The sequence below is a fragment of the Somniosus microcephalus genome, chromosome 6 (assembly GCF_052327205.1).
Source record: "Somniosus microcephalus isolate GS21.2 chromosome 6, FLI_Smic_1.0, whole genome shotgun sequence".
NCBI lineage: Eukaryota > Metazoa > Chordata > Chondrichthyes > Squaliformes > Somniosidae > Somniosus > Somniosus microcephalus.
The window spans coordinates 35122323-35140262 of NC_140992.1; the positions used below are offsets into that span (position 1 = coordinate 35122323).

The 17940-nt window shown below is 48.8% G+C and overlaps 1 protein-coding gene across 1 annotated transcript in view; it reads right to left on the bottom strand.

Annotated features, from left to right (window-relative positions):
• Window positions 1-17940, bottom strand: part of LOC147115596 (uncharacterized) — a 41154-nt gene that overhangs the window by 1900 nt on the left and 21314 nt on the right. The window contains exon 7 of the mRNA XM_085989977.1: window positions 893-928. Coding sequence (XP_085846103.1) covers window positions 893-928 — 36 coding nt within the window. The remainder of the gene's footprint in view (window positions 1-892; window positions 929-17940) is intronic.

The following is a 17940-nucleotide window of genomic DNA, read 5'->3' on the forward strand; positions in this document are numbered from 1 at the left end:
GGGGCAATAGAACTGCTCCAATATTTAAGATGGATCTTGATTGAAAGACGTCATAGAAATCAAAGAATTATGACAGAAGGTAAAAGTAACACATCATCCCACATTAGCATTGACCAGCAGAAGAGAAGTTTCTACTCAGGAGGACCCTGCATTCTTCTAATATAACGTGGGGTAAAGAGGAATGAACAATTGACATAACATCCCAGACCACTTGCTTCTATCTATATCTATATCTATATACCTGGCTGCCTCACTCCCTTTGCATCCAGCACAGATTCATCATACTCGAGACATCGAACCCTGTTACAGGTGTAAAACAATCTTTAAAAATAGAGAAAGAAAGCCAAGCATTTCTAATCTACAAAGGAAGTCCACAAGCAACAGAAAATAGCTCCTAATTAACATCGAGTCATACTGAAAGAAAGTTTACAGACATACAAAAAGAAAGCTTGAAAGAAACTTTAGTCTGACCTCTAATTGAGGGTTTACTAAGAGAAAACAACCTCTATTTGAAAAATATTGAGAGTAAAAACCCAAAAACATAACAGCTGACTTCTGCACAATATTCCAATAACATTCTGAAGCTTTATAAGTGACCTTAAAGTGAACTTCTTCAAGATATTCACTTCCCTATTTGGCCTGGTCTTTACACATTGCCTCTTCTAGGTGGTGTGCCTGAGCTCATGAATTCTGTATTGCATCAATCCTAAATGGCTGTCGATACACCATAGTACTCCATCACTGGGCTGGATGCAGAAAATGTTGTATGCCAGATATCATCTCCCAGCAGAGTTTTATACATTAAGCCTATTACATACTGGAAAGGATCTGACATCATTTGTTAAGCTGTGTTACACTTATTATTCAGAGAGTTGTATATTTCAGTACGTACCTGGAATATCTTGCGGGTATTTTAGCGGAATTCCCACTGAATTAACAAAACGAAACAAAAATTAATGGATTAAAAGTAACCACATATGCCAAACAGGATCAAAACTAAAAGTAACAATATCAATATTACTTTAAAAGTAAAACCAACTAAATTCATGGTAAGTGAATGCTGCTCTCTCATTCTCCCTGAAGAAAGTGAGGATTGACACACAATCCTCCAAATTAGCAAGAGATGGATTTTTCCGAGCAATCCAGCAAACCATTTGCATTGGAAAGTAGCAAAACTTAAAGATCTGCATTTATTAGGCAGAATTCACTACATTTATTGTGAGTAAGAATGGACTTCATAAAGATTAATTTCTTCTAAGAATAAAATTATTTAACAGTGTTGTGATTTAGAAATGATTTAGAAGCCAACAGTGACAGCCTATACTGCCAGAGTCCCTGTCTGACATTAAGGCCGGAATTTTGCCTACCCGGGCAGGTCCAGTGTGGGCGGTGACCATGGCGGGTCGTGACCCCGTTGTTGGCTCCATCCTGCTCCACAGAACGACTTTACGTTAATAGGGCCTATTAAGCCCACCCTGCCCGTTACTCGGCCCAATTAAATGGTGTGGATCTGGTGACGTCATTCATGAAGCGTTTTCAGCCAGGATCTTTAAAGGGGCCATGGCCACATTACATTTGAATGTTAATGTAACATAGTGCTGTCAGTGCACTACAGAATCGTAGAAAGTTACAGCACAGAAGGAGGCCATTTTGGCCCATTGTGTCCGCGCCAGCCAATAAAGAGCTATCCAGCCTAATCCCACTTCCCAGCTCTTGGTCCGTAGCCCTGCAGGTTAGAGCATCCCAAGTGCACATCCAAGTACTTTTTAAATGTGGTTAGGGTTTCTGCCTCTACCACCCTTTCAGGCAGTGAGTTCCAGACCCCCACAACCCTCTGGGTGAAGAAATTTCCCCTCAATTCCCCTCTAAACCTTCCCCCAATTACTTTAAATCTGTGCCCCCTGATTTTTGACAACTCTGCTAAGGGAAATAGGTCCTTTCTGTCCTTTCTATGCCCTCATAATTTTATACACCTCAATAAGGTCTCCCCTCAGCTTCCTCTGTTCCAAGGAAAACAGACCCAGCCTAGCCAGTCTTTCCTCATAGCTAACATTCTCTACTCCTGGCAACATCCTTGTAAATCTCCTTTGTATTCTCTCTAGTGCAATCACATCTTTCCTGTAATGTGGTGACCAGAACTGCACTCAGTACTCTAGCTGAGGCCTGTGTGTTTTATACAGTTGAAGCATAACCCCCCTGCTCTTGTATTCAAAGCCACGGCTAATAAAGGCAAGCATTCCATATGTCTTCTTAACTACCTTATCTACTTTGCCTGCTACCTTCAGGGATCTGTGGACATGCACTCCAAGGTCCCTTTGTTCCTCTACACTACTCAGTGTCCTACCATTTAATGTGTATTCCCTTTCCTTGTTAGCCCTCCCCAAATGCATTACCTCACACTTCTCTGAATTGAATTCCATTTGCCATTGTCCTGCCCACCTGACCAATTTATTGATATCTTCCTGCAGTCTACAACTTCCTTCTTCAGTATCAACCACACAGCCGATTTTAGTATCATCTGCAAATTTCTTAATCATACCCCCTATATTCAAGTCAAATCATTGATATATACCACAAAAAGCAAGGGACCTAGTACTGCATTGGAGTGCTGCAAACACTTTGACAATGACCAGACAGAGGCAGAGGGCTGTACCCAGGTTCTCCGATGACAGTCAGAGCATGCAGGGAGGTCCTCTTTCCTTCCAATAGATGGAAGAGACCTACCCTGGAGATTAAAACAGCCTGGTTGGAGATTGCAGTGGAGGTCACCAGCAGGGATGACGTCAGGAGGTCCTGGTTGCAATGCCGCAAATGTTTCAATGATCTCATTAGATCAGGAAACGTGAGTACAAAGCCACACTCACCTTCATCCTGCTGTGCCTCTCATCACATCCCCATCACTCTGCCTTCACAACCCAACACCTGCACATCCTTACTCACACCAACATACCTTGCACGTCCACCCATCCCTCACTCTCTATCTACATTATCACTTCCCCATCTAACTAGCCACACCTCACACTCACCCTCATCCTAGTGCAATCATACCAATTAACCACACAAAAGGAGGACACTTGGCTTTGCCACCCCACTCCATCATAGTCTCCCGCTAAAGATCTAACCCATCCATTCCTTACACTCATCCCATCAGTCTCACTCAACCTTCTCTTCTTTTGCTCCTTGCAGGAAAAGAGAGCCTAAAATAAGAGGGAAAGGGGGAGAACCGGTGGTGGCCCACCATCATTTGCAACCTTACAACAGCAGAGGAGGCTGCTTTACAAATATCTGGAGTCGCCGAGCAGCTGAAGGTGGGAGATGGAGAGAGGGGGACATCTCAGCAACCTGGTGACAGAATTACATCTCATACAGCTACATGGTGGCATAGTGGTTAGCACTGTTGCCTCAGTGCCAGAGACCCGGGTTCAAATCTGGCCTCGGGCGACTGTCTGTGTGGAGTTTGCACATTCTCCCTGTGTCTGCGTGGGTTTGCTCCGGTTTCCTCCCACAGTCCAAAGATGTGCAGGTTAGGTTGATTTGGCTATGATAAATTGACCCTTAGTGTTAGGGGATTAAATACATGGGGTTACAGGGATAGGTTGGATGTGTGTCAGTGCAGGCTCGATGGGCCGCAATGGCCTCTATCTGCACTGTAGATTCTGTGATTCTGTGATCAGTCACTCATATGGGGACTGATGTCAGCAGCCAGTGAATGGTCATCATGCATAATGGAATCTGTACCCATTCTTCTTTTGACATATCTAACTCATCTCTTTACTCTCCCACAGGTCCATCAAGAGGCCCCCCACAGCACCACCCCCCCCCACCCCCCGCCCTCCAACTGTCCAGGAGGAAGAGGAAGCCTCCAGCCTCTGAGGATGCACAGTCACCAGACATAAGCGCACCCAGCACCAGAACAGATACGCACACCTGGGTGGGTCCCACGCAAAATATAGTGTCACCTGATGTCTCACAACTCACAAGTAAGCAAGAGCAGATGGTGCAGACAGGGACAGCCGTGGAGAGTCCTCGCCAGAGGGTGCAGTACGCTCCTAGCTCTGCTCAGCTGCATGCAGACAGTGAGCCTCGGGGGCCATCCATAAAGAGGGCGATCCTGGAGGTGCAGGAAGAAGTGCAGGGGGCTCCGACAGGTCTTGTGAGCGCGATGTCTGCAAATGTTCAGAGAATGGAGGAATCCATCTCCAACATATTTACAATCTGTATTAATGACTTAGATGAAGGAACCGAATGTAATGTAGCCAAATTTGCTGATGATACAAAGATAGGTGGGAAAGCAGATTGTGTGGAGGACGCAAAGAATCTCCAAAGGGATATAGATAGGCTAAGTGAGTGGGCAAAAATCTGGCAGATGGAGTTTAATGTGGGAAAATGCGAGGTTATCCACTTTGGTAGGAAAAATAAAAAAGCACATTATTATTTAAATGGGGAGAGATTACAAAATGCTGAGGTACAGAGGGATCTAGGGGTCCTTGTACATGAATCACAAAAAGTTAGCATGCAGGTACAGCAAGTAATTTGAAAGACAAATGGAGTGTTGGCCTTTATTGCAAAGGGAATGGAGTATAAAAGTAGGGAAGTTTTGTAACAACTGTATAGGTCATTGGTGAGACCACACCTGGAGAACTGTGTACAATTTTGGTCTCCTTATTTAAGGAAGGATATACTTGCATTGGAAGCAGTTCAGAGAAGGTTCATGAGGTTGATTCCGGAGATGAAGGTGTTGTCTTATGAAGAAAGGTTGAGCAGGTTGGGTCTATACTCACTGGAGTTTAGAAGAATGAGAGGGGATCTTATTGAAACATATAAGATTCTGAAGGGGCTTGACAGGGTAGATGCAGAGAGGATGTTTCCCCTCATGGGGCAATCTAGAACTAGGGGGCATAGTTTCAGAATAAGGGGGCAACCATTTAAATCGGAAATGAGAAAAAAGAAAAATAATTTCTTCTCTCAGAGGGTTGTGAATCTCTGGGATTCTCTTCCCCAGAGAGCAGTGGAGGCTGGGTCATTGAATATATTTAAGGAGGAGATAGACAGATTTTTGAATGGTAAGGGAGTCAAGGGTTATGGGGAGATGACAGGGAAGTGGAGTTGAGGCCAAGATCAGGTCAGCCATGATCTTATTGAGTGGCGGAGCAGGCTCGAGAGGCCAAATGACCTACTCCTGCTCCTACGTCTTATGTTCTTAGGAGCAGCACCGTGTCACAGGTGATGACGAATGTAGGCTCCATCATGGATAGGATGGCCACCTACATGGAGTAGCTAATGTGCCACTCACAGGAGCATATGGTCTCTGTGGAAAATAGATGGCTATGTATGGAGAATAGATGGCAGAGGCTCATATACCTCCTCTCTAGGAGGGATGTCAGCGTAGACGTAGGTCCTCATGGCCCCACTGATGTGCAGTAAGGTGCTCTCCAGCTTCTTGGCAGCAGGGAATGAGCAGGCTGCCTCTACCTCTGCTGAAGCCACAGGGCTAGCACCTGGTAGGAGCACATGGAATTGAAAAATGACACAAGTAGATTCACAAGGGTAGTCATTTGGATGTTTTATCCAATGTTTATGTAATGTTTCCCTTAAGGTGCTGTCAAACCACTTTCTGGTCTTGAACAGATTTGTGTGCACCTTTGGAAGTGGCTTAGTGAGTTGCAGTGAATGGTGAGACATAACGGTACCTCCAGCAATGGTGGTGAGTGTGAAAGAAATGGCTTGGTCATTGTAGGAATGCTTTACTGGTGTTGGTGCGGGGTGGTGCCAACCTGGGCCATCATGTGGCAGCCGTATGGGTATGCAGTGTCAAGTAAGTCTGACCATGATAAGGCCAACCCTGGCCTCCCGGGCAGCAATGTGCTCGGGTGCTGATGTCCTCTGTCCTGACAACTACCTGTTAATGATTTGAATTTGGTCGCCCGCCTCTGCCAGTCGGGTTGCTGCCGCACTGGCAAGCACGCCAGAGTGAAAGGCGCGTGGGGGTGGGATGACGACGGGTTCCCGACCCGCTCCCAAAACTATCAACTTTCCCACGTGACCCACCCCCGATCACACCCACAACCACCCCGGAAAATTCTGGCCTGAGTTGTGGATGAGCCAAAAGTTCCTCCAGTTGAATGTTGGGAACACTGAAGCTGAAATTTTCAGCCCCCACCATAAACACCAACCTCTTGTCACAGAATCCATCATCCCCAACATTTGCTCAGGTTTAATCGGGCTGTGCAAAAACACGCCATCCTGTTCAGTCCAGAGCTGAGCTTCAAACCTGGGGATAGATTTTCAACTTGCCACCTGGGCGTAAAACTGACATCATCCTGTCCATTATATAAACAGTCTGATTTTCCTTTCCACTGGTTTCAATGGGAATGAAAATCGGGCAGTTTGTAGAACAGGCGGCTGGTCCGCAACACCAGTGTGACGCCCGGGCGGCAAGATGAAAATCTACCTCGCCTGTATCTTATTCAGCACCAAGAATGTGTCAATTCTACCTCCACAAGAGTGCCCTCCCCCTGTCACTTAGTCCCACTGCTGCTGAAAGTATTATCCATGCTTCTGTCATCTCTTGACCGGATTTCTTCAATGGCTTCCCTGCTGACACCCGCCCACCAGTCTTCATAGACTCCAACTTCACCAAAGGTTCCCTGACTGTATCCTATCCCATCTGCCCATCAGCCCTTCTAAGCTTGTAGTCTTCCCATGCCCTTTAGACCTCCAGTCTACTGTGCATCGCCTTCCTTCCTTTACCCCACCATTGGTGGCAGAAGCTGTAGCCACTTCAGCCCTATTATCTGGAAGTCTCTCCTAAATCCCTTTGTCTTTCTAGTTCATTCTCTGCTTTCAGGATTGTTCTTCAATTCCATCTTTGCTGCCAAGATTTCAGTAATCTTTCCATTGTGGTTTAATGTCTGTTACTCAGCCATACCCATCTGCTGACCAGTGGATGTGAGGCCCACCTGGGACTTAACCTGGACCTCAAGATTTTTTAAATTTGTAACTTTTTTTGGCCCTCCATAAAGGGGGCTGATTGACACACTTCTGGGCTCTTTCCATGGTGGGGATGATGGCACTCTCCTAGAGTGGGCATTGTCTGCTCCATTATGCACCCTGTCCCCACTGGCAGGGGCCTGAGATGCACCTTTAGTAGTGTAGGCATCCACCCAGCATATTTAAATCAGATGACCTCCTCTGATCTCATTTAATTTGATGGGGTCAGCTCAGCACCACAGATCATCAGTAGGTGGATCCCAACACTTACACCAGGATTAACAGCCCTCCGAGTTGTGGACCCCCTGTGATTGTGGGATAATAAAAACTGCTGGAGATTATGCACAGGGGAATAATTGTAATCTTGCTATGAGTGAATAATGCCTTAGAAATTAATAAAATCTGATTTTAAAGATCCTATTTAAGCTAGATATTAGTTTGGTTGGTCTTTTCAGGATTGCCCCATGCCTGGATATCCTTGCTGTAGCATGGCAACCAGAATTGTACACACTACTCCATATGTTCCCATACCCAATGCCTTGTGCAGACTCTTTATCACCTCTTGGGATTTGTGCTCTATCTCTCTGTCTATATATCTGCTTAGCTTCCCGAGTGTCAGCTGTGGTTCATTGGGCAGCACTCTCGCCTCAGTTGTGAGTTCAAGCCCCATTTCAGGGATTTGAGCAAAAAAAATCTAGGCTGACACTCCAGTGCAGTGCTGAGGGAGTGCTGCACTGTCGGAGGTGCCGTCTTTCGGATGAGATGTTAAACCAAGGCCCAGTCTGCCCTCTCAGGTGGATGTAAAAGATCTCACGGCACTATATTGAAGAAGAGTAGGGGAGCTATCCTTGGTGTCCTGGACAATATTTAACTCTCAACCAACATAACAAAAACAGGTTATCTGGTCATTATCACATTGCTGTTTCTGGGAGCTTGCTGTGCGCAAATTGGCTGCTGCGTTTCTCACATTACAACAGTGACTACGCTTCAAAAGTACTTCATTGACTTTAAAGTGCTTTGAGACGTCTGGTGGTCGTGAAAGGCGCTATATAAATGCAAGTCTTTCATTAACTACTGCCACATACTGCACAGTGAGCTATCCAGCAATACCCCCAGATCTTTATCTAGTAGCTGATAGCTATTTAGCTTGTAGTTCCACAAACTTTTTCTCTTCCCTGGTTTCATCACATTGCTTTAGTCCTATGTTAAATGTCATTCAACACTCATCAGCTCACCTTCCCAACCTATCCAGATCCCTTGGTATTTATTCCCTCTTTTTTGAACCCCTTCTCATTTTATGTCATCTGCGTACTTTGTTTCTGTCCCTAACAGTCAGCATTTTCTCAGCATGGCGTGGTTTGCTGATCTAAATTAGCATTTGTTACAGCTCGAGTCATTTTCTGTTAGCATGTCCCAGAATGGCCTGAAATTACTTGTGCAGGAGTTTCATGTATGTGCAAATCTTTGGAGTTCTATGCTTACAAAAAGTTGTGCACATGCATGGAGGTTGGGGGACATGCAGATCTTTGCCAACCGGCCTGGCATTTAGGGGGAAAAATTCAGTATCGCCCCGTTTGGGGCACCATTATCGGCCGTGCACAAAGTTTAGCACCTGGCGCTAATTATCGCCTCCGACATCAAACTTGGCTTTTATCACCCCTGGAGGTGATTGGAGAGCTAAATCAGCTGCTTCACACCTGTCTTAAGGCGCAAAGGCCGAGGAGCGAGGCGCTACCTCAGAGCGCTGGCAAAGCAAGGAAGGGCAAATCAAACTGAACCTGCAAAGTGCTGCTCAGTACCCAAAACTCCTTCACACAGCATTGAATCTCTCCAGAAGTCTCTCTCTCACTCAGAATGCGTGGTGCAAAAATGTCACCAACAAAAAAAGGCAGGAAGCGGTCGCCTTTAAATAGCGCTCCCCCAGTCCCTTTCTGACTGCAAAACGCTCCCCTCAACCTGTCGTTGCTAGTGGCAGGCGGTAAGGCAGGGGGCGCCAATCAATATCCGGTCCGGGATGCTGCCGGGGTGTTGCGCACGCGACTGACGTCACGATCTGCCAGCGCAGAAGATCATGGCGGTAGTGTTTAGCACTGCCGCAAAATGTTTAGTTAATTTCGCGAGCACCACAAACATCGCCGCGCCCGGGCGCTAGTTGCTTTGTGCCCCATTAGCGCCCTCTTAAGGCGCTAATGGGAGGCGCAAACAACTGAATTTTTCCCCCTTAGAGTCATAGGGCTGGATTTTATCAATGGAGGCGTGTAGGAGGTGGGACTCCCACTTTTGGGATTGTTGTCCCGCCTCCATCGAGTTGTGGCCAACCCACTCGATTTTCCCCCGATTGACCTTGTTCAGCCTGCCCAATGGGCTCAGCAGGCCAATTAAGGGCCACCCGGCAAAAGGTGACATTGTGGCAGAGCCACTGAGGGACTCTGAGCAACTGTACATAATTCCCTTTAACGATGTTTTACTCCAACCAGTCTGTTAGTTATTTCTGTGTTTGTACATACTGTTTGCATGTACGGGGCGTGGTCCCTTTAAGACCGCAGTAAAACACGGGCAAACGCGATGACGTCATGCCGCTAATCACGTGAACCCCCAAGTGTGGGAAAAACGTGATGACATCATGATGCCATCCACGGGACCGCCCTGGCAGTCCTCGTGGAAGCTCCATCTTGTTAAGACCTGTTTTCATGGTTCTCCTGTATCGATCTCATCAAACTGTTTGAACTCGTTTAGTTTTACATTAAAGACCTGTTTGATTGATCACCTGAGTCGACCTTAATTATTAGTTAGGAAGTCATCAATTCCTACATTGGTGACCCCGTCTTTTGTGAACGTTTTTCGCAAAAAGGACACAGCATGGAGACCAACGCCGTTTCGCTGAAGCTACCGCAGTTCTGGGAGCAGCAAGCGAATTCGTGGTTCATTCAGGTCGAGGCCCAATTCACCCTGAAGGAGGTTGTTGCGGATCGGACCAAATATCTCTATGTGGTCGCCGCACTCGACGGCTCTACCGCCTTGCGGGTCGTCAGCCTCCTCGAGAACCCTCCGGCGGACCGCAAGTATGAAACACTCAAGGCGCGGTTGCTGCAAGTTTTCGGCCTCACTAAGGCGGAGCGCGCCCGTCGATTGCTCGCTGTGCCGGGGCTTGGGTACTCCAAGCCTTCGGAGTTACTGAGCCAAATGCTCACACTCCTTGGCTCCGAACCGGAATGCTTCCTATTCCGGGAAATATTCCTCAGCCAGCAACGGAGCAGGCCCTGGCCAGATCCGAAGTTGAGGACTGCACTGCATTCGCGGCAGAGGCGGACAAAATTTTCGCGGTTACTCAGCAGTACTGCGCCACCACAAGGCGCCCATCCCCCACAGACGCCGCCCCAGCTCGTCAGCCTGCTGGGCTGTGTTTCTACCACGCGCAGTTCGGTGCGAAAGCACAACGTTGCCACCCTCCCTGCAGCTTCCCCCCAAAAAAAGACTACGACCACCGGGGAACGGGTCTAACGGGCGCCCCGCGGCCGCGATGGCGATCGGCAATCGGCAATGCGGGCAAGTTGCTGTTTATCACCGATACTCTCTCCGGTCATCGTTTTCTGTGCGACACCGGAGCGCAGTGCAGCATTTTACCTGCGTCCGCCCTCGATGTGCAGACCGGGATTCATGGCCTCGCCCTTGAAGCGGCCAATGGCGGAGCAATTAGGACCTTCGGCAGACGGCGGGTGCAGTTGTGTTTCGGGGGCCAACGCTTTTACTGGGACTTTGTTACAGCCAAGGTTTCGTAACCCATTCTCGGCGCGGATTTCCTGTGCGCCAACAGCCTCCTGGTCGACGTGCGGAACCGTCGGTTGATCAATGCGGCAACTTTTCATTCTAGCCCTTGTTACCACAGTAACACTATGTCGCGCACCGTCACCTGTGCTTTTCCGGCTCCGGATGGGTATGCTCGCCTGCTCGGCGAATTCCCTGACCTCACCAGACCCACGTTCTCCTCCACAGCCACGAAACACGGTGTGGAACACCAAATCACCACCAATGGCTCCCTGGTCTACACGCGGGCCTGGCGCCTGGAACCTGGCAAGCTGGTGGTCGCAAAAGCGGAGTTAGCGACCATGGAATGATTAGGGATTGTTCGCCAGTCGAATAGTCCCTGGTCTTCACCCCTCCACATCGTCCCGAAGCCTGGCGGTGGCTGGCGGCCATGCGGCGACTATCGACGCCTAAACGATGCCACCACTCCTGATCGGTACCCGATCCCCCACATCCAGGATTTCTCCACCCATTTGGCAGGGAACACTGTCTTCTCGAAAGTTGACCTCGTCCGGGGCTACCACCAGGTCCCCGTTCATCCCCAAGACGTCCAGAAGACCGCAGTCATCACCCCATTCGGCCTGTTCGAATTTTTAAGAATGCCTTTTGGGTTGAAGAACGCCGCCCAGGCTTTCCAACGCCTGATGGACTCCGTGCTGCGGGACCTCAAGTTCCTCTTCGGCTACCTGGCCGATATTCTCATTGCCAGTCCCAATAAATAAGAACACATCTGTCACCTACGCACCCTCTTTCGATGTCTCAGCCAACACGGCCTGATTATCAACCCGGCCAAGTGTCAGTTTGGCCTGCAACAAATTGATTTCCTGGGGCATCGCATCACTTCAGAGGGAGCGGTTCCTTTACAAGCGAAGGTAGAGGTGGTGACAGCCTTTCCACTCCCGCAAACCATTAGGGCCCTGCAGGAATTCCTAGGCATGGTAAATTTTTACCACCGTTTCGTGCCTAAGGCAGCACTACTCATGCAGCCCCTGTACGAGGCCCTCAAGGGCAAGACTGGCAAGGATCCGGTAAACTGGACGGATGACATGGCCCGGGCATTCGTTGACACCAAAAGCGCCTTGGCCAATGCGACTATGCTGGCGCACCCGCTGCCAGGAGCCACCATCGCCCTCACCACCGACACGTCAGACTATGCAATCGGCGCCGTACAAGAGCAGTGGGTGAACGGGACGTGGCAGCTGTTGGCATTCTTCAGCCGTCAACTACGGCGGAACGAGAGAGCATATAGCACTTTTGACCGGGTGTTGCTCGCTCTTTTTCTGGCCATCCGCCATTTTCGCTTCCTCCTCGAAGGACGTCCCTTCACCGCCTTCGTGGACCATAAACCGCTCACCTTCGCCATGGCCAAGACCGCCGAACTGTGGTCATCCCGACAGTAACGTCAACTGACCTATATATCCGAGTTCACCACGGATATACAGCACGTGGCCGGTAAGGACAACCTGGTGGCCGACTGCCTCTCCCGCGTGACCGTCAATACGGTTCATTTAGGCATCGATTACGCCCTCATGGCAGCGGATCAAGCCTCAGGCCCAGAAGTCCAAGCCTACAGAACCACCGTCACTGGCCTCCAGTTGGCCGACCTCAAGTTCCATGCGGCAGGTACCACGCTCTTGTGATGTCTCTGTACGGGACCCTTGCCCTGTCGTACCGGCCGGCTGGCGCCGCAAAGTGTTCGACGCCATACATGGGTTGGCGCACCCGGGAATGAAGGCCTCGCATAAGCTGATGTCAGCTAAATTCGTTTGGCATGGCATGCACAAGGGTGTCCGTGACTGGGCCAACACCTGCGTCATCTGCCAAAAGGCCAAGCTACAGCGCCACATCAAGGCCCCTTTGGCCACCTTCTCAGTTCCGGAACAGCGTTTTGACCACGTCAATGTGGACCTGCTAGGACCACTCCCACCTTCCCATGGTTTTTCTCACATACTGACCATGGTAGACCGCACCACCCGATGGACAGATTCAGTGCCCCTGTCATCCACTACTTTGGCGGACGTGGCCAGGGCGTTCATTTCTTCCTGGGTCGCCCGTTTTGGAGTGCCCGCTGACATTTCTTCGGATCGGGGACCGCAGTTTTCCTCTGAACTCTGGAATGCAGTGGCCCAGGGACTCAGTGTCAAATTACACCGCACCACAGCCTACCACCTACAAGCGAATGGCCTCTGAACGTTTTCACCGATCGCTGAAAGCCGCCCTGAGGGGCAGCCTCCAGGACACTGGATGGGCGGACAAGCTACCGTGGGTCCTGTTGGGCCTTCATACGGCCCCCAAAGAAGACCTTCACTCTTCCTCTGCAGAGTTGGTATATGGTCAGCCGTTGCGAGTCCCAGGGGATTTCCTACCAACGCTGACGGAGCCATGGTCCGCGTCAGGCCAGCTTAACAGTCACCAGGAGGCGGCCAGATGTTTCGTGCCGGTCCCCACTTCGCGCCACGGATTTCAGAGATCGCACGTTCCCACAGAGCTGAAAAAGGCTGACTACGTTTTCATTCGCCACGATGCACATCGGGATCCACTCAAGGCCCCGTATACAGGTCCTTTCCATGTGTTAGAGGCAGGAGACAAAATCTTCACGGTAGATGTCGGTGGTAAACCGGACCACATTTCAGTCGACCGTTTAAAGCCAGCACACTTGGACCTCGACCGCCCCGTCGAGACAGCACAGCCACAAAGACGAGGTCGGCCACCCATCGTCGTCACGCCAGATCAAGTGCAATCGCCCGCTCGACCGTCAGCCATCCAGCAGGCTCCGCTTCGGGATTACAGGAGTAGTTCTGACAGGCTTGTCAGACTTCCTCACCGTTTGTTTTTTTCCGTTAGAGAATTCTGGGGGTGCGCATGTGGCAGAGCCACTGAGGGACTCTGAGCAACTGTACATAATTCCCTTTAACGATGTTTTACTCCAACCTAAGCCTGTACCAGTCTGTTAGTTATTTCTGTGTTTGTACATACTGTTTCCATGTATGGGGCGTGGTCCCTTTAAGACCGCAGTAAAATGCGGGCAAACGCGATGACGTCATGCCGCTAATCACGTGAACCCCCAAGTGCAGGAAAAATGTGATGATGTCATGACGCCATCCACGGGACCGCCCTGGCAGTCCTCGTGGAAGCTCCATCTTGTTAAGACCTGTTTTCGTGGTTCTCCTGTATCAATCTCATCAAATTGTTTGAACTCGTTTAGTTTTACATTAAAGACCTGTTTGATTGATCACCTGAGTCGACCTTAATTATAAGTTAGGAATTCGTCAATTCCTACAATGTCACAGATTGACATTTCATCTGTCAAGAGCTTTTGACTGATGAAATATCAGCGTTTGACAGCTCTTTGAAGCTGTCAAACACTGACAATCTGTACTCTAAGTTAATTCCTTCCTCTCAGGCTGATTTAGAGATCTCTCCAGAACAGAAAGCAGAGGCTGCAACTTTTGACAGCTCGCAGCCATTCTGCTTTCTGTGCCGGTGAGATGATGGACTCCCGAGACCTGAAGGAAGGAAGGCTGCATTAGTAAGTAAAGGTAAGTAAAACTTATTTAAACACTTTACACACACCAAACACACTTACTTCTGCACTCATGCACCCATTACTCACCTGAACACCGGACATCTCGAACCCTCCAAGCCCTTCAGCCCGACGGTCCACCTCACTAACTTGGCGTGGTTTGGAGCCGTCAGGAAGCCCACACTTCAGGGATAAAAATAGGGATTAGGCTAAAAGCTGCCTGTTAACTACCTGTTAACAGGCAGTTAATTGGCACTAATCGCCTTCCCGCCTCCGGGAGGCAGCTCCCAGCACAGGTCGGGTACCCGCCTCCTGGGAAACAGGCATGGAGGCGGGTTGGGGCAGGATGGGTTCGTGCCCCCCGATTTCGCAATTTTAACCCCCCACACGCCTCCAATCCCGCATCAACGGCCCGATGAAATTCAAGCCCATAGAGTTATACAGCACAGAAAGAGGCCCTTCAGCCCATCGTGTCCGCACCGGCCATCAAGCCCTGTCTATTCTAATCCCATTTTCCAGCACTTGGTCCATAGCCTTGTATGCTATGGCGTTTCAAGTGCTCATCTAAATGCTTCTTGAATGTTGAGGGTTCCTGCCTCTACCACCCTTTCAGACAGTGAGTTCCAGATTCAAACCACCCTGAAAGAGTTTTTCCTCAAATCCCCTCTAAACCTCCTGCCCCTTACCTTGAAACTATGCCCCCTGGTTATTGACCCCTCTACTAAGGGGAAAAGTTCCTTTCAATCTACCCTATCTATGACCCTCATAATTTAGTTCACATCAATCAGGTCCCCCCTCAGCCTTCTCTGCTCTAAGGAAAACAACCCCAGCCTGTCCAGTCTCTCTTCATAGCTGAAGCGCTCCAGCCCAGGTAACATCCTGGTGAATCCCCTCTGCACCCTCTCCAATGCAATCACATCCTTCCTATAGTGTGGCGACCAGAACTGCACACAATATTCCAGCTGTGGCCTAACTAGCGTTTTGTACAGCTCCATCATAACCTCCCTGCTCTTATATTCTATGCCTCGGCTAATTAAGGCAAGTATCCCATATGCCTTTTTAACCACATTACCTACCAGTCCTGCTGCCTTCAGGGATCTATGTACATGCACACCAAGGTCCCTCTGATCCTCTGTCCTTCCTAGGGTCCTACCATTCATTGTGTATTCCTTTGCCTTGTTAGTCCTCCCAAAATGCATCACCTCACACTTTTCAGGGTTAAATTCCATTTGCCACTGTTCTGCCCATCTGACCAACCCGTCTATATCATCCTGTGGCCTGAGGCGTCCCTCCTCGCTATTTACCACTCCACCAATTTTTGTGTCATCTGCAAACTTACTGATCATACCTCCTACATTCATATCTAAATCATTAATGTAAACTACAAACAGCAAAGGACCCAGCACCGATCCCTGCGGTATACCACTGGACACAGGCTTCCAGTCACAAAAACAACCTTCGACCATCACCCTCTACCTCCTGCCACTAAGCCAATTTTCAATCCAATGTGCCAAATTGCCCTGGATCCCATGGGCTCTTGCCTTCCTGACCAGTCTCCCATGCGGGACTTTGTCAAAAGCCTTACTGAAGTCCATGTAGATTACATCAACTGCACTACCCTCATCCACACACCAAGTCACCCCCTCGAAAAAATTCAATCAAATTGGTTAGACATGATCTCCCCCTGACAAAGCCATGCTGACTATCCTTGATTAATCCTTGCCTCTCCAAGTGGAGACTAATTCTGTCCCTCAGAATTTTTTCCAATAGTTTCCCTCCACTGATGTTGGCTCACTGGCCTGTAATTCCCTACTACCCTTCTTGAATAATGGTACTACGTTAGCTGTCCTCCAGTCCTCTGGCACCTCCCCTGTGGCCAGAGAGGTTCTGAAAATTTGTGTCAGAGCCCCTGCAATCTCCTCCCTTGCCTCACAGCAGCCTGGGATACATCTCGTCTGGGCCTAGGGATTTATCCACTTTTAAGCCCGCTAAAACTGCTAGTACCTCCTCCCTCTCAATACTAATTTGTTCAAATACATCACAATCCCCCTGCCTGATTTCTATGCCTACATCGTCCTTCTCCATAGTGAACACAGATGCAAAATATTCATTTAAAACCTCCCCCCACATCTTCCAGCTCTACACACAGATTGCCACTTTGGTCCCTAATGGGCCCTACTCTTTCCCTGGTTATCCTCTTGCCCTTAATATACTTATAAAACACCATGGGATTGTCCTTTATTTTGCCCACCAGTGTTTTTTCATGCCCCCTCTTCACTCTCCTAATTTCTTTTTTTAGCTACACATCCTGCACTTTCTATATCCCTCTAGGGCTTCCACTGTTTTTAGTCCTTTGTATCTGCCAAAAGCTTTCCTTTTTTTCCTAATCCATTCTTGTATATCCCTTGACACCCAGGGTTCCCTGGGCTTGTTGGTCCCACCCTTGACCTTTACGGGAACATGTTGGCGTTGTACTCTCTCTATTTCCTTTCTGAAAGACTCCCATTGCTCTGATGTGGATTTTCCTACAAGTAGCTGATCCCAGTTCACTTTGGCCAGAGCCTGCCTTACCATATTAAAATCATTTGATAAAATATAGATAAGATTAAAAATCATGACCTTTCTTTTGAATTTGTGGGCTCCGTCCTTGACTGCAAGACTAGAAAGTTTATCACTTATGCCTTATATTGTATTATTAGCACGAGCTGCTGTTAGTGGGGTAAATCATTTCTAATCACAATTCACTCCAAAATGAATCAAATGGGTGTCAAAAAATAAATATTACTTGTTCTTCTACAGTTGAGGGGGGGCAGGAAATAAAAATGGCTTCTTTCGTGGAGGACAAAAAGGGAATAAGCGCTCAATGTGATTGGGAGTGTGAGAAACATGTCTCTGCGGGGCAGGATTGAGTAAGATATAGGGGGCGAAATTCGGTATCGCCCCGTTTGGGGCGCAATTATCGGCTGGGCACACAGTTTAGCGCCTGGCGCTAACTATCGTCTCTGACTGCAAACTAGGCTTCAATCGCTACTGGAGGTGATTGGAGCGCTAAATCAGGCGCTACACGCCTCTCTTAAGGTGCTAACGTCGAGGAGCGAGGCGCTACTTCAGAGCGCCGGCAAAGCTCATGTGATGTCAGTCAGCAATGGAACACAGACGCACTGGCGCCGGCCAGTTCTTAAAGGGGAGGGTCGATCTTGCTCTCCATCCACATCCTGCTCATTGCAGCCTTGAATCTCAGCCTGGAGAGACCTGTACATCAAATCTGCTGGAAAGAATAATGGAGAGACCCAGGGAAAGAGCTCAGAGTGCAGCCCCCACAGTCTCTTCTAAATTGATGCAAGGAAGGGCAAATCAAAATGAACCTGAAAGTGCTGCTCAGTACTCAAAACTCCTTCGCACAGCGTTGAATCTCTCCAGAAGTCTCTCTCTCTCTCTCAGAATGCGTGGTGCAAAAGTCACGCCGACAAAAAAAGGCAGGAAACAGCCGCCTTTAAATAGCGCTCCCCCAGTCCCTTCCTGACTGCAAACCTTTCCCCTCAACCTGTCGTTGCTAGCGCCTGTCGGAAAGGCAGGGGGCGGAACTCATTATCCAGTCATTGTACGCTCAACTGACGTCACGA